At 42.5% G+C, this 24,352-nt stretch overlaps 1 protein-coding gene across 2 annotated transcripts in view; it reads left to right on the top strand.

Moving 5' to 3' along the window:
- strn4 (striatin, calmodulin binding protein 4) overlaps positions 1-20,876 on the top strand; it is a 33,090-nt gene extending 12,214 nt beyond the window's left edge. Inside the window, exons 3-18 of one of the 2 annotated variants that reach the window (XM_080731530.1) lie at positions 452-528; positions 867-945; positions 2,509-2,694; positions 4,903-5,080; positions 6,243-6,399; positions 8,032-8,127; positions 9,012-9,130; positions 9,628-9,797; positions 10,668-10,715; positions 11,233-11,354; positions 12,013-12,180; positions 13,326-13,466; positions 13,944-14,042; positions 14,507-14,593; positions 16,155-16,340; positions 17,863-20,876. In XM_080731530.1, coding sequence (XP_080587656.1) covers positions 452-528; positions 867-945; positions 2,509-2,694; positions 4,903-5,080; positions 6,243-6,399; positions 8,032-8,127; positions 9,012-9,130; positions 9,628-9,797; positions 10,668-10,715; positions 11,233-11,354; positions 12,013-12,180; positions 13,326-13,466; positions 13,944-14,042; positions 14,507-14,593; positions 16,155-16,324 — 1,897 coding nt within the window. In that variant the 3' untranslated portion in view covers positions 16,325-16,340; positions 17,863-20,876. Of the gene's footprint in view, positions 1-451; positions 529-866; positions 946-2,508; positions 2,695-4,902; positions 5,081-6,242; positions 6,400-8,031; positions 8,128-9,011; positions 9,131-9,621; positions 9,798-10,667; positions 10,716-11,232; positions 11,355-12,012; positions 12,181-13,325; positions 13,467-13,943; positions 14,043-14,506; positions 14,594-16,154; positions 16,341-17,862 lie in introns of both variants that reach the window. The other variant, XM_080731529.1, reaches the window with a different exon arrangement.
- Positions 20,877-24,352: the final 3,476 nt, after the last annotated feature.

Raw genomic sequence — 24,352 nt, 5'->3', positions numbered from 1 at the left:
GTAAGAATTCTGACCAGCTTAACTGTTACTGAATAGAAAACAATTGGCTACTTACTTGGATTTTCAACATATTGACGTAAAAACTGGACTTTTGAGTGTTTTTATCAAAATGTTGTCGATTAAAGGGGGATTCAAGGAAAGGGAAGCCCAAAAAGTTAGAGAACCACTGCAGTAGAATATTCAGGAAAACAGTTTCTATGTACCGAGGTTACTCCATGCAGACAGTGCAGGGTGGTTGTGTTCCATTTGATATCCTTCTCCTATCACAGCAGCTCACAAATCTTGCTGCTGTGTGTGTGTGCGCGCACACACACACACACACGCACACGCACATTGACAAACACAAATATGCTTCTGTCTGCTGTATAGAAATGCTTTGGAACATTTCCTTCCTGTTCAGAGGGATTCTCTTGTAACGCTGCCCCCGTGTGGTGATTTGTGTGCCTTGCAGGGCCAAGCATCAGAAGCTGAAGACTGGCGGTGACCAGAGTCCCGGGGACAAGAAGCCAGAGACGGAAGCAGAACAAGGTATGTATTTCACAGCAGGGCTTCTCAACCTTTTCAGGCCGTGAAAGGGTCGCGAGCAAATGTCTAACCTCTCTTATATAAGCATGACTGTTCAGATCATAGGTTTCACTCTCTGTTATCACTCACCCTGAATTCTGGCCTACAGTATGTGTATACATTTTTGGGATCCTTGTAGGGCCAGGCAATTAGCCGAAAACATAATCTGTCCCGGACAGAATAGATAATCTGTCCGGGAAAAAAACTCACAACTTAATCTTGCTTGTGCTTAAACAATTGATAAAATTTTTCATGTCTTATACAGTATATCATCATGACCAGTCTCTTCCTTGCCCCCGTAGTACCCAATGGGCCCGCTGAGGCAGATTCTGAGCCAGCCAATCAGATGTCTTGGAAAGAGGGCCGGCAGCTACTACGCAAGTAAGCCTCCCTTTTTTATTATCGGCATGATGTGCTTGCACATTGTGCTCCATCTTGTGTACACACGTGCACCTTGTGTACATTAGCATGGCTAATTAGTGTGTGTGTGTGTGTGTTTGTTTGTACTAATGTCCCTACAAGTATAGTCGAACTTGCTTAAATCAGCTGTTTTTGGAGCTGTGTGAAGCACAGGCTCCCTATACGTGGCCGTGTGGGTCTGTCTGTCTGTGTGTCTGTCTGTGTGTCTGTATGTAGCCTGAACTTCCTAAACTTCGGCACGCTACTAGTCCCACAGTTTTGCCACCACACACTCGCGCCATATGTCAAATCGACCGGCTTACTCGGGAATCGTGGGCTAGTAACTTGCTAAGAGAAAGGTTCAATAGTTTAATTGATATTAATTTATTAGTGAATTAATTTTCCCCATTGACTTAGAATGGGAATCGCAAAAACTCACATTCAATTATTTGTCTCTCGCAAACCATAGGGGCTAGAGTTTCAAGACTTGGAGAGGAGGTTCATAATGATTTCAAGGATTAAATAAAAAATAATTGTGTCATTTGGCCGCATCGTGGCGCCATAACACCCCACTTTACGTTTTGGCCTGTAACTCTTGAACCGTAGGTCGGAAAATTAAAAATATTTTTTCCCTGGATTCCTTGGGTCATGACGCATCTCCCCATATAGGCCACGCCCATTTGCGCCATGATAGATTTTCCGCCATCTTGAATTTTCTCCAAAACACACTTTTTGCTCCTTTTCCTACATATTTTCTTCAAATGTCACAAAAATCGGTACACATGATCCACACACACACACACACACACACACACACACACACACACACACACAGCTCCACTTCACACGGGTGTGATTTTTGGCTTCAGGATTAGAAATGGCTCAATAAGCTGGCGATTTCTTTATTACTATTTACATTAACTCTAGCCCCCATAAGTCACATTTGCCTTTGAAAGATGTCAGTGCATCTTTGGAATGGGCTTATTGTGTGTAAAAAGACATATTTAGAAATGAAATCAAAATCCTTAAAATGGCTAAAACGATAGAAAGGAGTAAATGAAAACATTTTAACGCTCATCTTTTCTTTTCTCTAATTACTATCTAAAATATGAACCCTTGTTGTAAAAAAAAACAAAGTTGTCCTTTAAGTGTATGTTTTAAAGGAGTAGTTCACCCCCAAAATGATTTTTTTTCTATTGATTACTCATGCCATGGAGAGTAGAGTTCAATAATATGTTTTGGTTTTTGTCACATTCCTAAGACAAAAATTTGATTCAAGTAAATTTACCCCCATTGATTCCGGATGGGGACCTATTTCGAAACGGGTCCCCATCCGGAACGAATGGGGAGAAAATTAATGTTATCACATTTTTGTCCTAGGAATGCGACAAAAAACTAAAAATGTTATTGAACTCTAGTCTCCATGGCGAGACTAATCAATAGAAAAAAAAGTCATTTTGGGGTGAACTACTCCTTTAATAAAATCACTGTTCTAAAACTTCAATGTCCTCACAAGTACAGTAATACAAACGTGTGTGTGTGTAGGTACCTGGAGGAGGTGGGCTACTCGGACACCATCCTGGACATGCGTTCCAAGCGCGTGCGCTCCCTGCTGGGACGGAGTAGCCCTGAGGCCAACGGCCCCCCGCCCAGCGACCCCCCACCAGAGCCTGAAGCCCTGGCCGGGGGAGAGTCCCTGCTGGTCAGACAGATAGAGGAGCAGATCAAGAGGTGAGACCTCCTCCAGTCTGGGCCTGGGCAGTTAACCCAAAATATAAAGAATATTTACAACCGATAATTTAGGCCATGGCTACACGGAGCTGGATTTTTCATATATCCCGGTTTTTTCAGATATCCACATAGAAAAATATCTAGGTCCACACGGAGCTGGATATTTCATATATCCCTGTTTTTCAGATATCCACATAGAAAAATATCTAGGTCCACACGGAGCTGGATATTTCATATATCCCTGTTTTTCAGATATCCACATAGAAAAATATTTAGGTCCACACGACAAAGATATCTTGGTCTAACAAGCACAGCACACACACAGTAAAGTCTTCAGAGATATCCGGGTTCCCTGTCTACACGGATCCAGTGAATCGGATATTTTTCAATCTCTCCACTTATTTATCCGGTTTAAAAAATATCCAGTTTCACAGCCAAAATATCCAGCTTCATGTGGCTGCAAGCCCCAACAGCACAAAAATATTTCTAGCTTCAGAAATATCCAGCTCTGTGTAGCCATGGCCTTAATCTTGCTCATGTAGGTTAATTGAATAATCAAGGAGCAGTTTATTTTTTTACATATTTATTTTTATTTCTTATTCATCAATGAATTATCGAATACAAAAGAATGTGTTGTCTCTGCCGTTATTCGACTTTTTTTGACGGTATCTGCAATTATGGAACCTTTGTGTTCAGATTTTTTGTCACTTTCAACCTGGTGTCCCTATTTTGGGTTTGTAATGTCATGGGTGAACATTTTCTAAAGTAAAAAGATACGTTGCTAAAATAGCAACTCGCGACGAGTTGCGATGCATTGTGAACTTGAGATCTGCTATTTTTGAAAATCTGTGTTTAAAATAAAATAAAGTTCAGTTTGTGTGTGAGTAACACACACACACACACACACACACACACACACACACACACACACACACACACACACACACACACACACTCTCTCTCTCATGCAAACTGGTGTGGCGTTCTCCTTTACTTAGAAGCGTGATGTAATTTCTTTGACACAGATTGGGTTAAAAGCATGTGGGCAGCTGCCAGGCTGCTGACATTAATACTGCGCTTACTTGACACGGCGGGCATAAATCTGACATTCTGTAATGCCGAGCTCAGACTGGCTGCAACAAAGCAAACAGGCTACAAGTCATTTTCAGGGGTCAGGAAGCTACAAACCGAAGCCTGACACTTGCCACTGCACGACGGCTGCAACACTCTGCAAATCAAAGCAGAGCTGGCTTCAACTTCTTTCAGTGACGTTCTGAAGCGGCGGCCTATCATTAATTTTTGTTTCACCATAGCCACTTCTCTCCTCTCCTAATTCATGTTCTGTATGGAATGGAAGAACAGGAAAGGAGTAGTACTTCCCTGTGCTTTTTAACCCTACCCTTTTCTTTTTCTGAACGATAAAAAAACTAAACGATAAGGCACACACAACATCCCACTCAATCCAAAAAAAGTCTGCACACTGGGTCATATTCCAAAGCTTAAACATGTATCAGTTCCTTTACAGTTTACACCAGTTTACACCGTTTTAGCTTGAGACTTGAGACTGAAATTAGTTGTTTGCCCGGGACCCAAACTAGCGAAAATTGCAGATCTATACTCAAGTCGTGACGCATTAAAATTGGTTTGTGACCCGCTTGGAATCAGTGTGGTAAATGAACCACATACTTTGTGGATTGGTGAGCAGAGAGGTTAACCCATTTAGCCCTAGGATTATTGACTGCTTTAACTATTGAAAAATAGCAGATCTACAAGCTCAGATCTACGAGCTTGTAGATCTGCTATTTTTGAAAAATCATGATTTATTTTTATTTTTCAAGTCTTTGAATATATCTACTTAAAAGCGAACATTTGTAACTCAAATATTTACTTCTGGGTGGTCCCTGGAACAACATATTTTGAGATGGGGTCCGTGGCCAAATACCTGTCATTTTGGGGGTCCTTGACATGAAAAGGTTTGAGAACGGCATGATTTAGAGGAAGGATTTAGAAGTCGGGTCAAAGATCGGGTCAAAGACTTGCACTCGTTTTCACGATTTTTCAAAAATAGCAGATCTACAAGCTCGCTGTGAGCTTGTATATCTGCTATTTTTCTAAAGTTAAAGCATAAAATAATGGTTAAAGTGGTTAAAATCTAAAATCTCAGGCGTGTATTTGAGAGTTAAAGTGTGTGTGTGTGTGTACATTTAGGAACGCTGGGAAGGAGAGCTCTAAGGAGCGTCTGGACGGCTCGGTTCTCGACAAGATCCCCTTCTTGCACGGCTGTGAGGACGACGACGAGGACGACAGCGACGAGGAAGATGACTTCCAAGGCATGACCACAGACTGCATCGACGGCCCACGCAAGAACAAAAAGTCCCGCGTCAAGGTAATGGTTACTGCCGTGAAGGCAGTGTCGATTCCGTCGACTAAAACTATGACTAAAAACGAGAGAGATGCAATTCTGGGAAATCGCAAGTGTGGTTGCAGGGATGTCAAGTGAAGCATGACCAATCGTGTCTGATTAGACATTATGTTGTCCAAGATATCCGGCCTTACAACCCGGATAACATCACTAAAAAAGGTTTACAAAACACCAGCAAAGTGAACCAGTGTCTCAAACCACAAGACATGATCTGAGACACCTCCTCAGCACTCCTGCACACTCCAATCACATCAATAATAGCGCCAGGGTCCCTGTTCTCTTTTGGGGAGTAAATAACACCAACTAATGGTAAGAGAAGCTTCTAGGCCGGAATTCTCCTTTAAATAAAAATGCCCATAACATAAGTTGCGTTTCCATAAAGCTTATTCGGATTGAAGAGAAAGACTTTTGATCATAAAGCGTATTCGAAAATAGGAAGCGAATCATCAGAAAGTAAAAAAAAGAAAATGTGAGCTTGGACTTGGAGGCCTGCTGTTCTCGGCCGTTCTGTGCGCGCAGCGCCGTCACAGAACGAATGGTTTTACTTTTGACTGAGCACAACTGCTTTGAACATACTGTAAGCGGGTTCCTGGGTGGCCGGTGTTGGTACAAGAGGCAGCCGACCCCCAGCAGCCCTTCCCGCGTGTTCAATGCATTTTAATTCAAAACAAATTCGCTTAATGTTTTTTTTCGATAAAACCTCAAAATCCACCTCCTCCAAGCGCATACATGTTTTTGCGAATAATAAAAAAGTTTATTCGAATTTTGAAGCGTTTGCATTAAAAGGTTTATGCGCAAAAGCCTTAATGCGCAAAAAAAGCTTTATGGAAACGCAACTATCCACAAGTTTCCGCAGGAGTTTACTGGAGACTATCCGGACCAAACTTCCGGGTTTAACAGCAGACATACAAGCTCACGTCGCGTCGCAGATGCAACCCGTTGAGAGCTTGTAAATCGGCGCCGGAAGATCGATGCAAACGTTTGCGCGATGCACTATGGGGCGTAGGAAACTCGTGGATAGAAACCGATTTAAAATGAGCATAGGAAAAAAAAATTAATCTTCCCCCCTCTGTCTCTTTGTGTGTCCTCTCTTGCATCCTTCACCGGGTCCCGTCCCACCTGCCAGATGGGTTCGGAGCCCATGACCACAGAGCTGGACCCCGAGGACGACGAGGACGAGGACGACTCTGAGGACGCGCTCAGCGAGTTTGACTTCCTGGGCTCGGGGGAGGAGGGGGAGGGTGCGGGAGAGGCCCGGATCTCTGGGGACGGACGGGAGTTAGGTACGCTGTTGCCGTAGTAAAAAAAAAAAAAAAACGCCAACTGCCGCCAGCACTTTGCCTACCACTGCCTCCATCACTGCCACCAGTGTATATATCTGTCCCCCCCTCCTCCTCCTCCTTCTTGCCCCCCCCCCCACCCCCCATCTTTTTCTCGCTATTGTCCTGGCATCTCCTCTTTTTTGTCAAATAAAACTGTTGTCATTCCCAAGCACTCTCGTCTCTCTGTTGCCTGTTTCATGAACTCTGTCGATCCTGTCGCTCTTCAGCTGTGATTTCACTCCTGTTTTGCTCTCTGCAAGTGTCTTTTTTTTGGGGTCAGAGATCATGCTCAACAGGACACCGTGCATGTTGTCTGTCCTCAGCCTCAGATGTGCTTCCTTGCGCTATGGTGTTGCTCGCTGAAAGCGACTGATTCTCAAGCTGACAGATAATGATTGATTGGATTTTTCCTTTTTTCCCCTCCCAATATAGCCAATTCCCACTTTTCTTCCACATGTTGTAGTCCATGTCACTGCTAATCAGGTTGTGTGGGAGGGTGTAGACTAGACAGGATAACCTGAAAAAGAGAATAAGAGCGCATGTCAGTTAAAAAGTTCAGTTCACACTCTGGCATGAAACGCTCGCTCCAAGAAAACACCGGCGATCACTTGAATTCCTTTTCAGGATCTCTTATTTATTGATGACCCAGCAGCAGTTCAAGACGCGGACACATTTTTCGTCCCACGGCCGCTGAGAAAGGCCGTGGAGCCTTAAACTCCTGTTTCTTGAATTGCTAGTGGGTCATCAATAAATAACAGATCCTAAAAGGAATTCAAGTGCGTGCTGGTGATCTTTTTATTTATTTATTTTTGAGCGGAGGGTGCTGGTCTCCCGTGGTACACATGAAGTTGCCAGCTGGTTCTTTTGACCGGTGAGGACTTTCACTGGGAGGGCATGATGTTTGTGGAGGAACGCGCCAAATAGCTCCCCTGACCAAGCCGTAGTAGTCACTAATGTGGTTTCAAGAGATCGCCCTCCCATGCCGGCTTCCCACCCTCAAACACGGCCAGTTGTGTTTTGTTGGGAGTGCCTGGCCAAGCCGGATGCACCGCGGACTATTCAAAGCCCTTGTGGTGGTTCCGGAACCTTTTCCCGCCTGCGCCGCCCGTATCGCTAGCCGTCAGCTTGAAAATCTGTTGAAATGTGAAAAGCGGTGAGTGACACCATGAGATGCAGTATTGATGAGGCTTTTCCCTGCACACGTTAGATGCTCTGAGGCACATTTACCCTCCTTCACCCCCCTTTTTATTTATATCTTCCTGCTCTCTGCTCCTTTTCAATCATACCTGACATACTCCTGGCATCTCCACATGTATTTCTATTCCTGTTGCAGTATAAATCCTACCATAATCTTGCCTCTGTGCCTTTGTCTTCCCTACGGCTCCTTTTTCTCTTGGTCTCTCTCTTCCTTCTGTTCTCCCTTCCCTGTCCTCACTCTGTCTCTCTGCATGACTGTGTTTCTCTCTCTCTCAATGTCCCCGTTTCTCTCTCTCACACTCACTCTCACACTCACTCACACACACTTTCTCTCTCTGTTTCTGTCTCTGTCACACTCTCTCTGTGTGTCTCTCTCTCTCTCGTTGCCCGGTTCAGAAAACCGCAGGAACAAGTTACAGGGCATGATGTCGGACTTCCCTCCCAAACCCTCCCCACCCCCCTCTGTATCAGGACCAGCTCGTGCCGGGGAAGGTAAGAACCCCCCCCCCTCCCTTCCATCACCAAATAATAATAATCATCTTGACTCTCACTCTGTCTCCTAGTCACATGGTTGTAGATCACATGTTGACTCTGTCATTTATCCTTTTGGTTTGCCTCGCGTCCTCTCTTTAGCTGTGTTTCATTTAAAGGAGACTTAAATCCCCCACTAAGAGATGAGGGGTGTTACTCTTAAACTCTATACCTCTTTGACGAGGGATGCTCAGGACTATACTCGACCAACTTCATTTAACCCTCTACACCAGGGGTCTTCAACATTTTCAGGCCAAGGACCCCTTAGTTGAGAGAGAGATGAAGCATAACCTTATCATAGATTCCATATAGTTTCATTGTTTGACAGCAAAATTGTCAGTGTATTTTGTTTTTTTTGTGTTTTCAGATTTAACCACTTGAAGCGTCAATACTCAATAAACTTGACCTTTCACTGTACTTGGTCTGGTCTTTTTCCCCTCTACACCAAAGCTATTTGCCGAAAATAGTCGATCTACAAGCTCAACGTTGTGAGCTTGTAGATCTGCTATTTTTGGCTAAAGTTCTCAGAATATGAACATTAGGGTTCAAGTGGTTAATATATCTATCACTCAAAAGATTTGGAGGACCCCCTAACTCTAAGGACCCCCTAGGGGTCCCGGACCCCCTGTTGAATACCCCTGCTCTACACCAAATCTCTTGGCAAGAAATGTCCAGTCACAACGTGACACATTGTTGTCACCCCAGAGTGTGTGTGTTGGGACAGCGTGATGATGTAATAAAGAATGGTGGTATTGTTGCTGCGGAAGCGGCACCAGTGACCGTTGCGTTATACCCCCGCCCCGCCCCCCCCCCCCCCCCCCCCCCCGCCCCTCTGGAACCTGCAGGTGGCGCTCTGGGCTTCTCCTCTGACGTCTTCATCATGGACGCCGTGGCCGGAGCCGACATGAACCTGGGCGAGCTGGCTGACCTCACCGTCAACAATGACAATGACCTCTCCATGGATGTTAGTAGACCAATTTATTAGTTGATTACTGATTATTTTATTGATTAGTAAAAAAGATTATCATTTAAATATATATCTCTGTTGTCGGGCCAAAACCTCCAAAATGTTCATTTTTCAGGAAATGAAAAAGCAAAATATGCATTTTTTTTTAATGAAGAAAACCTTATATTTTCCTCGCCTCAGTTGGCATAGTGACTTTATATATTGTCAGATACTTGCATGTGACCGTTTTTCATTGATTGTAAAAATGTAATTAACAACATTAAAAAATATATATATTTTAAAATGCTTTCATTGAAGCCTAATCTTCTGTATTAAAGTATATATTGCTTAAACATATTGTTTTTAATTAAATAATTACAGTCAATGGAAAGGTGTCCTGTAAATGTCTGAGAATTTCACTTGCACCCGTTGTGCTCCATAGCCGCCCATCCTAAAATATCTCATCACTCTGTGTGTCTGTGTGTGCATGTGCGTGTGCGTGTTGTCAGATGCAGGACAACCGTGAGGAGTTCAAGAAGACGTGGAACCCTCGTTTCACGCTGCGCAGCCACTTCGACGCCATCCGCGCCGTGACCTTTCACCCCGAGCAGCCCGTGCTGCTCACGGCCTCCGAGGACGGAACGCTCAAGCTGTGGAACCTCAACAAGGCCATGCACTCCAAGAAGTAAGGACTGGAGAGCCCTGGTCACACAGGCCACCGCTTTGGGTCCCATGCAACATTTTGGAGAGTCCTAGACGAATGGTTTCCAAACCTTTCAGGCCACGACCCCCCAAAATAATCCTATTTGAAATGGGGACCTCTCACCCTGACAAGTACTTGGAATTGTAGGCATTACATTTAGTTTGACTCTGTTCCACAGATAAATATTGTGACAATAGCATATCTATAAGCTCACAACACCTCGCAGTGCAAGGCATTGTGAGTTTATAGATTGGCTATTTTCACAATATTTGACAATTTGGCCAATTTGGTATTAAGAAGTTCTTATAGTCCCTAAATTGTCACACAGTATTGCCCTTATACTGTATGTTGGTTTGTTTACTGTTGAATAAGAAAACAATGCTGCACATTAACTCATTCTCTGCCATGGGACGACTTTGATGAGCTATGTTTTGATGCTGGATGGCGCTATTGTCTAGCCTATATGGGTCACCACCAAATATTTTCTGATTCTGATGACGCAACCGGAACCAAAACGGCCTTTCCCTATTTATTTATTTTTTAAAGAAGGAAAAGCCTCATAATGATTGTGTATTGGGAGAGGGGCTGGGCGCATGCTGCACTCGGAAGCACCCAAAATAATTTGGGGACCCCACTTAGCAATTAGCGTTGTTTTTTTTTTTGTTTTTTTTTAAGAAAGTTAGAGAAACCTATATTTTTGGTAGAGATCTTTGCACTTTTGTGGAATGTTTTTAAAATGTAATTACTTGCCTGTAATGACAGGGCCAAAATAGGTTTGCCAGGTGTAAAATGGTTAACTCAGCGGTAGCAGCATGGCTGAGGGAAAACTAACACTCTTTGGTCTCCCTGCAGGAATGCAGCGCTGGACGTTGAACCCATCTACACATTCAGAGCTCACAGGTGAGCACACACTCACCCTGTCACACACATGACCAGTAGTGTAAAGTAACTAAGTACTTTTAGTATTGAGTTTTGACTGGAGTATTTCCAATTTTTTTCAGTACTTTTACTTCTACTCCACTACATCTCGGAGGCAAATGTTATACTTTTACTCCCCTACAGTTATTTGAAAACTTTAGCTACTAGTTAGTTACTTTGTAGATTTTAATTGTTATTACAAAACATACATTAACCTCTTCAGTCCTATATAGATTTCAACCATTTGAAAGTGGCCGATCTACAAGCTCACAATGCGTCGGCATGCGAAGCATTGAGTGCTTTTTCGTCCTTTATCGATAGTTAACATTAGATTGACAGGAAATGGGGAGAGACAGGTGGGAACTGACACACAGCAAAGGTCGTCGGGATCGGGAGTCGAACCCGCGACACATTGTCAGGCGGCATTAGCAGCCTAGGGTGCCCGGGCCGAGTGGATCAGTTCTATTAACACGCGTGCATTGTTGTGTGGTGTGTCCAGTGGGGCTGTCCTCTCTCTGGCCATGGGAGATGATGGAGAGTCGTGCTACAGCGGAGGTCTGGACGGAACCATCAGATGCTGGAAGATCCCAGACCTCAACGTGGATCCTTACGACAACTACGGTGAGTCTGTCCCGTAGTTCTGCCATTAACTCAGGTTTGGTTTGGTTAATGTCGTTTCTTTTAACCTTCCACTTGAAAATTCTGGTAGTTTTAGTACTGTACTCAATTTTGAGGTATTTTTTCCTTTTTTGTATTTCACATTTTCAGTACTTCTCCTTCTACTCTACTACATCTCAGAGCTAAATGTTATACTTTTACTCCTCTACAATTATTTGAAAACTTAAAATTAAAGTTACTTTGTAGATTTCCATTATTATTACAAAATATACATTACCCACTTCAGCTATATACATATATTTCAGACATTTGAAAATGGGCAATATACAAGCTCACAATGTGACACATTGTGAGCTTGTAGATCTGCTATTTTCAAAAGAGTTAAAAACTTGTGAAATGGCATTCTGCATAATGAGTTCTTTCCACTTTTGGAAAGCACTCTTACTTGTAACAGAGTATTTCTACATTGCAGTATTGATACCTTTACTTAAGTAAAAACTGATAATCACATTAGTACAAAGTAACAAGACAAGTTAATGTTGAGGATTCATTTGTTTTACATCAAATTACATGCTGATTGTTCGTTGTTTTTCGTGTGTGTGTGTGTGTGTGTGTGTGTGTGCGTGTGCTTGTGCTTGTGCGTGTGCGTGTGTGTGTGCAGACCCTGGCATTGAGAGCAGTGCCCTGGTGGGTCATGATGACAGTGTGTGGGGGCTGGCGTACTCGGGAGCCCACAATCGACTGGCCTCCTGTTCGTCCGACGGCACCGTCCGCATCTGGGACCCCCAGAACTCGGCTCCTTGTCTGTCTGTGTTCAACAAGGAGAAAGGTACCAGGGTTTCGTGTGGTGACAGTGTTTTGTGTGCGTGCGTGCGTGTGTGCGTACGTTAGGGATGGGACGATAATCGTTATCGTTTATCGTGATCGAAAACTCGCAATAATCGTATCGTGGAGATTTACATTTCTCGTGAAATTATCCTTCGTCATGCACTAGGATCAATTCACCTTTTATTCGCCGAGGTGCATACCTGATACCACTTAAACCCTCTATATCAGGGGTCAGCAATTAGATTTGGCCTCGGACATTGAATGGCGGGCCAGGACCAATGAAAGCCCAATTTAAGAAATTCATCGTTAAACAATGTTACTGGAACTCCAAGACAGACTGCCTTACAATACATAGGCATATGTGATAAAAAGAAAAAAAAAAAGATAAAAAGAATACAAGCGCATCGCATACTGTAATATTAACTCATTTACCGCCCCTCCCGATAGTCCCGAGAAAATTCCAATGTCCTTCTCTGCCAGGCCCGATAGTCCAGAGAATTAGCTTTTATATAATGTAATGTTAATTAACCCCCTCCCCCTGCCCATGACAAAGTTTGAGCCTTCTGTCATAAAGGGAACCAAAAATATCACACATCAAAGTAAGTGTGTTTGAAAAAAAGACTGTAATAATGTATAAATTGCAATAAAAATGTATAAATCTCCCCATAACCCACAGTGAACTGGCACAGTGACGCATTTTGCGCACACAAGGCTGGCAGCCGATGTTCAATGCCAAAAACACAGTGTAACAGTGCATCGTCAAATTGAATGTGTAATGGTCACAGTCCTACGTCTGCATTATGACATATTACATGACGATTAATTGTCACTCAATGTAGGCTTTGAAGATATTACACATAACCTAAATTTACAAAGAAATATCTTACATATTTGACAACTTTATACTTGAAAAAAAAGCATTGATAGTGGAAATAGCCGATCTACAAGCTCACGATGCGACGCGTTGTGAGCTTGTAGATCTGCTATTTCCACTATTTTTGAAAATGTTTGAAATATGAACATTTTTCAACATGTAAACGATTATGAAAAAAGAATTGTGATTATGTCAAATAATTGCGACAGGCCTTCTTTTTCTACACGGTGGGGTGTCCTGACCCCAGTCTCTCTGTGTGTGTCCTCCCCTAGAGCACGGCACCCCCACCTCGGTGGCCTTCGTCACCACGGACCCCAACCAGGTGGTGGTATCCTACAACGGCGGCGAGACGCTGCTCTATGACCTGAACACGGAGCAGAGCATCATGGTCCTCGACACGCAGACCAAGGACGGTACGTTTCCGACATAACCAATCAGGGACGTCCGATATCATCGGCCTCCCGATGTTGGCATAAAAGTGTTACATCGAAATTTGACCTTTACCATAATATAGTAATCCTTATTCATATTCAAGGGCTTTTGGAGAGAAATGAGACTCCAGACTCCATATCACTAGATAGATATTATTTAAATTGATATTATAGCTATTAGTTGACTTTTAGATTTAGAAAAGCATATATCTGTATCGGTTGATATTGGAGTTGGACCATATTATAAAATATCATATCATATATATAAAAAAAAAAAAAGCCTGCAGATCTGCTTTTGTGTGACGCTGTAGTATGATAAAGTAGGGTGTTAATTTACGAGAAAAAAAAGAAGAAAAGAATAAGGAGTTTGTAGGTTTCTGCCCGACAGCATCATATTACATTGTTGTTGGTTTCAGGGCTCAAGGATCATCATGGTTGTGTGTTTGTGCTCCTCTGCAGGCAGCGAGCTGATAAATCGTGTGGTCAGTCATCCATTAGAGCCCGTCTCCATCACAGCACATGAGAACCGCACCATCCGCTTCCTCGACAACAAGACAGGTGTGTGTTGGTGTGCATGCTGGTTATCCCTGTTTCTATAAAGTTTTTTTTTTCCTTTCCTTTCGATGATTGTTCCTAGATTTGGGGTGCAACAGTTAGAGTTATTATTACAGTTTTCAAAATAGCACAAATATTCAGTTCTTGTCCTGATGAAGACCTTAACCGGTCTTTAACCGGACTTTCTAACCATTACTTCCTCTCCTCCACATTTTTTGAGTGCTCGATTCTCTTCTTCTTCTTTTTTTTATAGCAACAATATTGTGTAGATCAGTTTGCTATTTTGGTTAATCAAACTAATCAAACCAGTCGATGTTATACTAATCACAGAATCTTTCCCATGTCGATTCATTTGATATATAAATAAATGTATAATATGCATGCTTATTTAGAAAAAGTAATCGCTCAGAAAAGAATGGATAGTCCTGTCCAGTGTGACTGAACTGCTGTCATGTGTTGGTTTCCAGGAAAAGTGGTTCATTCAATGGTGGCCCACCTGGACGCAGTCACCTGTCTCACAACAGACCCTAAAGGCACTTACCTCATCTCTGGCAGTAAGTTCTGACTGGCTTCCCCACAGTAATAGGAACTTGTTGACTTGTTTTGGGAATAGGACTCCTTCAGGGAGAGCAAATATTTAAAAAAAACGACATGACCAGCCTTGATTGTCTTTTGAAATATTGATTGTTTTGAAAGTCTTGGATTAGGGCAGTGGTTCTTAACCCTTAAGTGCTGTTCGGGTCATTTTGACCCGTTTTACATTTTCATTTGGAAAAAAAAGGTATAAGTTTACATTTTTTCCACCTGAAACTCACTGGCCTAAAAAATGTTTTGCACTACACCCATGCTACACCCCCCTCATATTTTTTGAACCTTTAGTGCTGTTCGGGTCATTTTGACCCGGAAGCACAGATGCACAGAAATACACAGTATTATGCCAAAACACAGACACACAGACACCCCCCACTTCTAACACCCCCCTTCCGAAGCCCCATTCCGAACCCCCCCCCCCCCCCCCCCCCCCCCCCGATGCACAGAAATACAAGGAATCATGTACAAACACAGATACACAATCACCCCACAATCATCATTGATTTTGTTAATACCTCTGAAATGACAAATTAAACATGGGCCAAATTGTCAAATATTAGAGGCAGAAATTGTGAAAATAGCAGATCTACATGCTCACAACGCCTCGCAACGCGAGGTGTTGTGAGCATGTAGATATGCTATTTTCACAATAGAACCGTGTTATACAAAATTCCTCAACTCTTAGTGCTCGTCAGGGCGGGGGGTCCCCAGTTAAAATATGATTATTTTGGGGGTCACGGCCTGAAAAGGTTGAGAACCACTGGCATACACTACCTGTCTTTGGGCATTGCGCATAGGAGTAAGCGTCCTGTTATTGAGCTGAATTATTGTTATATAATCCTGGAAATTGGGTTAAATATTCTGGAAAAGTTTTGGAAATGAATTGGTAAAAATGTGTGGGAACCCTGTTTACAAGAAGTCTACACAATTAGAGAATGGAGAAGAATTGCAAACTCTGGTATCTCTCTGTAGTGCCACATCAATACAGCATGTAATTGTGGACACAATCTTATCCAACAACAACCAATTATTCTTTGTTTTGGGTGTGAGAGGCTAAATGTCATCAAATGGTGGTCCGCGGCTCATGTGCTGAATGAATAATGGACCTTGATATGAAAAGGGTTGAAAAGCACTGGGTTAGGAGTTTCACCGGCTAGTAGACTACTATAACCACTAGTCGGCACTGTTGGCAGCATTTAACTAGTTGTGGACAATACATACGTACATTTATGCTGGAGAGGGAGGAAGCCAGAATAAGGGCTTATTCAGGGTCCACACAAAAATGTAAAAATATAAAATAAAGAGTGACAAAATAAAGACAAGAGATCTTTTGTTGTAACAGGCTGTGTGCATAACTGTAGTCCAGGATTTCCAGAAGGTGGCATGCCCTTTGAACTTGAAACACATGCAGCTTTCATAATGTGTTTCCAGTTCAAACCTGGAAACACATTATTGAAATGTCATAATCGTGACAGACCTACATCTGTGCCCCCATCTTCACCCTCTCTCGCTCGCCCCCTGCAGGCCATGACTGCTCTGTGCGCCTGTGGATGCTGGACAACAGGACGTGCGTGCAGGAGATCACAGCCCACAGGAAGAAGCACGACGAGGCCATCCACGACGTGGCCTTCCACTCCTCGCAGCCCTTCATCGCCAGCGCCGGAGCCGACGCCCTCGCCAAGATCTTCGTCTGACGAACACGCCACTCTGGTGAGACGCTCACGGGGTTACCCATTTAGGCCTAGAATTATTGAATGATTTAACCAGTGAAAAATAGCAGATATACAAGCTCACAGCGCAGCACCGAGAGCCGCGCTGCGAGCTTGTAGATCTGCTACCGTGAAAATGTGCGCAAATCTTTGAATATATGTATTTTCAAAGCGAACGTTTGTAACTCAAATTTTGCTTCTGGGTGGTCCCTGGAACTAAATATTTTGAGATGGGGGTCCATGGCCAAATAAATATCAAGTTTGGGGGTCCTTTACATGAAAAGATTTGAGATATGTATTTTCAAAGCGAACGTTTGTAACTCAAATTTTGCTTCTGGGTGGTCCCTGGAACTAAATATTTTGAGATGGGGGTCCGTGGCCAAATAAATATCAAGTTTGGGGGTCCTTCACATGAAAAGGTTTGAGAACCACTGACACAGTAGTCTCTCAAGAACAGACTAACTGAGCTCCAGTTGAGTGAAAAGGACCTTTTCTTTGACGATGGCTGGCTAGACTGCTGACATAGAAACATAGGTTTTTCAAAAAGTCTAACTCGGTGCCGCGCTGTGAGCTTGTATATCTGCTATTTTTCAATAGTTAAAGCATAAAATAATGATACACAATAATGTAATGTGTACCCGTTCTAAATGGGTTAAAGTTGACTAAAAACTGTCCAAATAAGCATTTTAGTTGACTGAAACAAAAATTTGTCCTCCAATATTTGTCTTTAAGAATAGCTAAAATAGCCTTTCTACTAGCTCACAGCGACAAATAAACTAAAACTAACGCAAGCCAAAACAGTCTAAAACCAGCAAAACCCTTTTAGTTGAAACTAACTGAAATTGAAAACATGAAGTCAAAAGGAAATAAAAACGAAAACTTTGATAACTATAAAAACCTTGTATGGTTGAAGTGTGCAACAGAGCCACTTATCTGTGTAACTGGAGCGCTGTGGCACTCAGTGCCGAGTGGATCTGAATGCAAACGTCAATAACCATGTCCGATAAATGCTTTTGATGATGTGGCTCTTAAAGTAAATGTTTGCCTTTAGAGCAGTGGTTCTCAAAGTGGGGTCCAGGGACCCCCAGGGGTCCTTGTGGGGTGTTGCTAGCCATAAATCATAACACCAGTAGAGGTCGCTAATATTCGGACGTTGCGTCTCTACTGGAGTTATAAGGAGGAGTCAGAGGGCTCTCGCTGGTTGAGCTCCAACGTCCATATTCGGCTCAAAACATGTACAAATCAATAAGGTGTTCACCGCATCGTCGAAACAGCTTTCTATCTACCGATGAGCCTCGTTGGCATGTGTTAGTCCATATGTTTCTAATAAATTAATGTTTACTCAAACTTCTCAGAGTCTCATCGCTTTCCTTGTTTTTGAACTGCTTGAGTAAAAATGGCCGAACATATGGACTAAAGTGAAGTGTTTGAGAGCCACTGCTTTTAGAGAAATGTTCAGGACTGTTCAGGAAGTGAGTGCAGCAGTTATTTACCCTTTTCTTTTCTTTGTGTTTATTACTCAGAGTCCTACAACCACACTTGGGCCAAAAGACTGAAGACCACAATGGACAAACCTCATCCCCACACACACACACACACACACACACACACACACACACACACACACACACACACACACACACACACACACACACACACACACACACACACACACACACACACACACACACACACACACACACACACACACACACACACACACACACACACACACACACACACACACACACACACCCATGTTGTCCTGCACCCCACTGGCTGGGTTCACCACCACAGGACGCACCACTTCTCTCGATTCCCGGCTGGTTCCCATGATGCCTCAGTGACTCGTTGCGATACTAATCATACCGCTTTTTATATAACCTTCGACTTCCTCGGCTGCTCTGTTTTCAACTCTTTAATGTTTGGGATTAACACTTTTTCTACACTACAATGATTCACATTTAGATTTTACCCCCTGTCCGCCCATTAAAGGGAGTGGTTCACCACTAAAATGACTTTTATTTCTATCTATTGTTAACCCAATGTAGACTTGAATTCATGTTTCTTTTGTTTAATTTTTTTGTCACATTTCGAAGCCAATAATTTGATGAGCAGCAGCCGTACCGGTAGGGGACACGAAGAGTTTCCTTTGTGTCTTCTGTTCATCAAATGATTGGCTTGGGAATTAAACAATGAAAACGAAAAAACAAATCTCCATGAATTCAAGTCCCCATGGGGTGAGTATAACGATAGAAGACAAGTCATTTCTAGGGGGAACTTCTCCCGTTACGGTTTAGTACAAGACACTGTGTATGTACTGTATGTGTTTGTCGTTGTGTGCCGCTCACACGGCTGCGCGACGGCGTGCAGAAGGAGACCTGTGCGCTTGTGCGTGCACACATTTCATATGCACACGGAACGCACATACACGCCATTTTATTTTGGAGCGCAATACTGTAGATACAATGCTTCATTGACTTGTTGCTAACATGATTGTGGTGCACTGCCCTAAGGACAGTGCAGTCGTTGGGGCAGTGCAGAGACCATCCGACCCAGCCACTGCACAGGAGAACAATTTTGGCTCTTCTTTTCTTTTCTTTTTTTATTCTTTTGACCACCCGAACCAACTGAACCAATGCCGTGCTGTGAAACATTTTATTCACAGGTTCTGGATTTGTTTCCATATGCCACGGCAGGGGTCTTCAACAGTTACTTCCTCTGAGTTACTACAGGGGTGTCTGCCAAATCTTTGGGTAATAGGAATCTTTTTGTTGATTTTTACATCATCACTTGAACCCTAGAATCCCTATCCCGAGGAGAACTTTAGCCCAAAAGATAGCAGATCTACAAGCTCACAACACCTCGCAGTGCGAGGCCTTTCTCTCTCTCTCTCTCTCTCTCTCTCTCTCTCTCTCTCTCTCTCTCTCTTTTAGGACGTACCTCCGCCTTCAGGGGTGGTTCTGGTTACATTGGAAACTTAAACAGGTTATGGGAGGTTCTGGGTTAACCTCTCATAGTCGAAAAAAAAGAAGAGCCATTTGTTTTCATTCCAAAGACTCCGGAGGACGGAGTGTATGCGGGGAAGTAGCAGGCGGGGGCTGGAGAATCGGCGTGGTTTTTAGTTTTGGGTGCGGGAGAGACATAAACTAGCCAGTCACCTAACAAATAGCTTTAATTTCAACCTCATTGCCAGGACACTAAGTCACACTATTTGTACGTCTTGAGTAATACGGTCTCCTGTTTCGAGAGCCGGTGTCGCTCACACTTCTGCTTGAGTTGTGTGCGCGTCCCACAGTGTGTGTGTATGTATCGGCAAGGGGGAAACACAATGTCCACTAATAGAGGAAGCACTATTGTCATGATCAGTTTCAGTACTTTAACCGCCAAGACTGCCATTCACTCATACAGTATTAATCAATAAGGACAAGTGGTTCTCAAAGTGCGGTCCAGGGTCCCTTGAGGGGGGTTCCAAATGTACACGTTTGTAACACAGAGTATACAAATGGTACATTAATGGGGTCCTTGAATTAAAAAAAATATATAAAATAAAAACAAGTTTGAGAACCACTTCAATAGTGAGGTAGCTATCATAGGAGCACAGTTAAACTATCTTGACTAGAATGGTAGAAAGTCACTCTGTGTATTCTCGGCACGTGCTGAAGATTTTGCCAGTTGGCACTTTTTACTGTTTGAGTGTGAGAGAGAGAGTGTGTTTGCTTGTGCACTAGTCAAATCTCGGTGCTAAGACCTCGATAGTCTTGAGTCAGAATCAGGGATGTGTGTGTGTGTGTGTGTGTGTGTTTCAAGTATGTTTTTCACACTCACTGGGCTATAGATCATTTTGAGTGAATGTTTATTTTATTTTTATTATTTTGTATTCACCTCATAATCAAATCATTTTGTGACTGAGATAGTGTAAGTCGACGTACATTTCATAATAAGAATGGTGGTGGCCGAGTTTCATTTCAGAGATGTATACGAAAGCTGGCCTTTTATCATTTCAGGGTTGGTTGGCTAATTGGTTGTGGAGTGCAGACACAAGAGTGGTTCCCAAAGCAAAATTAATTAATATATCGTATAAAAATCACAGACTTAAAATTGTTCAAAGATACCAGATACCAGTCCAGATCGTCTTCTCGCTCGTTTTATCCTGATGAGCTGGGGTTCTGCTTTCTGGGCGGTGCACTAGCCGGTTAGCATTGTTCTCCAACCTTTATTTATTCAGAGTTTTAAAGAGAAGTAAATCCGAGGACATCTCTATCACTCATGTTGTGAGGTGACGTTCCACTTGCTTCCTGTTGTTGTGAGGCGTGCATCAGTGGCATCGTAGCAGGCAGCGGAGTGCTAATGGTGTGAAACCAGCCATCTTTCCTGTGTGAAAAGATCTGGCGGCGGGGAGGGGTCTACCTCCAGGGCAAGAGAATAGAACCCACGATAAATTCACCCCCTTTACATATCGTCACTGTCGAAACCTCGTATCTCCAAGTTTCAAATCTGTATGTTCTTTAACAAAGTAAAGCCCTGCTTCATCATACAAGGCCGTCGCACAAAAGTAGTGAAAACAGCTGATCTACAAGCACACAACGCCTCGCAGTGCGAGGCGTTGTGTGCTTGTAGATCGGCTGTTTTCACTAGTTAAAATGTTTTAAATGATAAATGCAAAACAAACGGTTTTGGACATACAAGGTTTCCACCCAACAACGACGATATATTGAAAAGACTCAGAGACAGAGTGTTGGAAAGCGTTAGAAATCTGCTGTTGAATGGGCGGTGGGGACACTGTTGCATCGGGTCGCAACTTGTAGGGAAGCTCGTCGGCTTTTGACCGTCGGAGAGCAGCGGGCTAGTTGTTGGAAAAGAAAGCCCTAGGCTATTTTTAGCACCATAGTATCCGTCTGTCTGATTTCCGAACTTAATACGACTGCCACTCCGTAGTAGTCTGTTTGGTGGAGAGACACCCGCAAATGAACCACATCAACCCTAGCATACCTGTTCTGTGGCAAACATTCGGCAGAAATAGCAGATCTGTGATGTTTTTCGGCAAAGAGATATGGTGTAGAGGGGAAAAAAGGAGTGGGCCTGGTATAGACCCCTGGGGGACTCCGGTGAACCAAGTATATAGGATTCAAGTGGTTAAACCTTTGATAGGAGAGAGCTACTGCTGGCATTGAGATGAGGGTCAAAAGTCACATGAATTAGTCTCCTCTGTTAATGTGTTGCCCCTCCCTGTTGTCCTGGTTGTACTATTCTGATTGGCTGTTGAGGGGGCAGCTGCTTATTAGTGGTGGGGGAAAAAAAAGTTCATTTCAGTGAACGAACAATTTTGTTCATGTTCACGGCAACGATCCGTTTGAATGATTCGTTCACGTTCACTGCTCAGTAGCTCTATTGTGTAGTGTTGCGTCGCGTGTACAGCCCGCCCTCCCGTCCTGTGTACGCGGGGAGGTGGCGGGGCTCATGAACGAAAGCGCGAACGTGACCGTTTCAGGAAATGAACGATTTAGTTCATGTTGCAGCTAGGGCATTCACGAATAGTGATTTTTAGTATTCAAATTATTCGACCTCAAAGTATTCGAATAGTCGAATATTCGACAGGACAGGCCAAACTGGCCAAACACTATTTAAATGTAATACCTACAATTCCAAGTGCTTGTCAGGGTGGGGGTCCCCAGTTAAAATATGTTTATTTTGGGGGTCACAGCCTAAAAAGGTTTGAGAACCCCTGGTATAGAGCATTAACAAATTCATCATTCATCATTGACAACTCATTCTTATGACTTCCTATCTAGCCAAGCTTTATAAACTATATATTTTGTAAAGAGAAAACAATAAAATAAGCGAATATTCGACTTCGGTGAACAACGTCGAATAGTGACTTTGATATTCGAATATTCGGTGAATGCCCAAGTTGCAGCAATGAACTAGTACTTTTGGAAGAACTGATCATGAACGACCCATCACGACTGCTTAATATGTGCTAGAGTAGAGCATGAGCACAATGATTAGAATCGGTAGCTCTTCTCACCCACCTCCCTGGCGACGTTGTACTGACAAGTGATAACTGATAACTGCAGTCACGTGTGAGCTTTTGGTACAACTTGCCACCCATAACGGTTGATCTACAGTCCACTGCTCCGATGGATCTCATCAGTTAGCTAAGGAGCAACGTTTAACTCCTCAACAAGGCCACAGGGTCACTTTAAGAGTCAGAAGGTGATATCTGAGTTTCCAAAGTAGCCTGGAGAGAAATCCCATTCCCTCCTTATGGGGGCACTGGTATTCTCTTGTTAGTTTTAACTTTTAATGTTTTTTTTTTTTAATCAAACGGGTGGGAGTACAGTATGCTGTTGGTGCAATCTTACATCAGATCCAATAAAGTTACTACATATTTTAGCTTTGTCATCAATCTGTCACAAAGAAAGGCAAGTTGCTACTACAATACAGTGTGGCAACTCTATGCTGTTATGATACTTACAGTAAGTAGCCTAACTGTCTGGCTATTATGTTGCACTACATTTAGTAATAGATGGGATTCAGATTATTTAAGTTAGGGCAAGATCTCATTGATGGTAAAGACATGTCTTTGTCAGGCCTGATTTATACGTGGCTGCACGTCGTGTCTTGCACACAAACAAGCCACGTCTACAGGCTCCGTGAGCCTTTAGATCTGGCTAATTTATGTTGCGAGACACCGGCGCGCAACTAAGTAGAAATCAGGCCTTAGAAACAGGGTGCAGAAATGTTTCGCAGGTATTTCTTATCTGGTGTTAATAAAAAAATACCACATGGGTATCTGGGACGGGCTCTGGCCCACATTTATTTTCAGTTTGATTTTCTGTAAATGAATTGATGTTTTTCTTTTTCTTTTTAAATATATAAATATATATACATAAACTATGTTCCCTTTCTGAGAATAGACAAATCAATGACACACTAAAAAAAAAAAGAGGCAAAAAGTAAGTGAGAAAAGAGGCTGTAAATGAAAAGAGACTGGATAGGCCATGTTGTGCTGTAAATGTCCATAATTTTCATGTTCTATTTGTTACATTTTCTTTAATTCTGAATTATGATTATTATTAAAATGTAAGAATACTGTAGTATCATAAGTGAACCATTCTTCCTTGCTAGGCATAGAAACTGCTTGTGATTGACAATGGCAAACTATAACTTGTAAAAAAAAAAAAGCTAAACAATTAAAAAAACTGAAAAGTAAGAAAATGGGTAAAAAAAACTGAAAAAGGCATAAAGTAAAAGACAAAAAAAGTAATCAGTCAGAGGCCAAGGTAAAGGACTCTCATTTCTTTGTGTTTTTATTTTTTTAATAGCAACTTATCACTGTGTGATATTTTGTACATCATATTAAGCTGTATTCAAAATATTTCCTCTAACTACAAGGGATAAGAGACCTGCTTTTTATTAGTTTTGTTTTATTATTATATATATTTTTGAACTGCATTCTAGCTTGTATCAAATGACAGTTTCCCTCTTTTTGTTTACTTTACGGGTCCCCTGCTGTATGTCATTATTAAAGGAGAAAAACACATAAAAAATGAAGAAGGATTTTGTACAGTGAACTCAAATGTGTGTGCGGGTGTTTTTTTTAATGCATGATTTGTGCTTTTTTTCCTTATCATTTACATCTCTCTCCTTCCAAAGCAAAAGAAGATAACGGTGTTTACTGATGAGGAAATGTAGAAATGCCTTAATGGAGTTGGAGCTGTGGGAAAACTCCCCATTAACATGGATTCCTTTTTTATATTAACCACTTGGACCCTTAGCCAAAAATAGCAGATCTACAAGCTCTCGGCTATTTTCGGCAAAGATGTTTGGTGTAGGGGGAAAAATAGCACACTAAGTACAGAGTGAAAGGTCAAGTTTATTAAGTATTGACGATTCAAGTGATTAAATATATGAAAACACAAATTGACATGAATCCAAAATGCACTGATGATCATGCTGTCAAATAATGAAACTATATGGAAACAAAGAAAAGGTTGTGGGGGTCCCTGC

Source organism: Nannobrachium achirus (genome assembly GCF_963921795.1).
Source record: "Nannobrachium achirus genome assembly, chromosome: 8".
Lineage (NCBI taxonomy): Eukaryota > Metazoa > Chordata > Actinopteri > Myctophiformes > Myctophidae > Nannobrachium > Nannobrachium achirus.
Note: the sequence above shows the minus strand (reverse complement) of the source record. Positions and strands in the feature narration are given on the sequence as shown.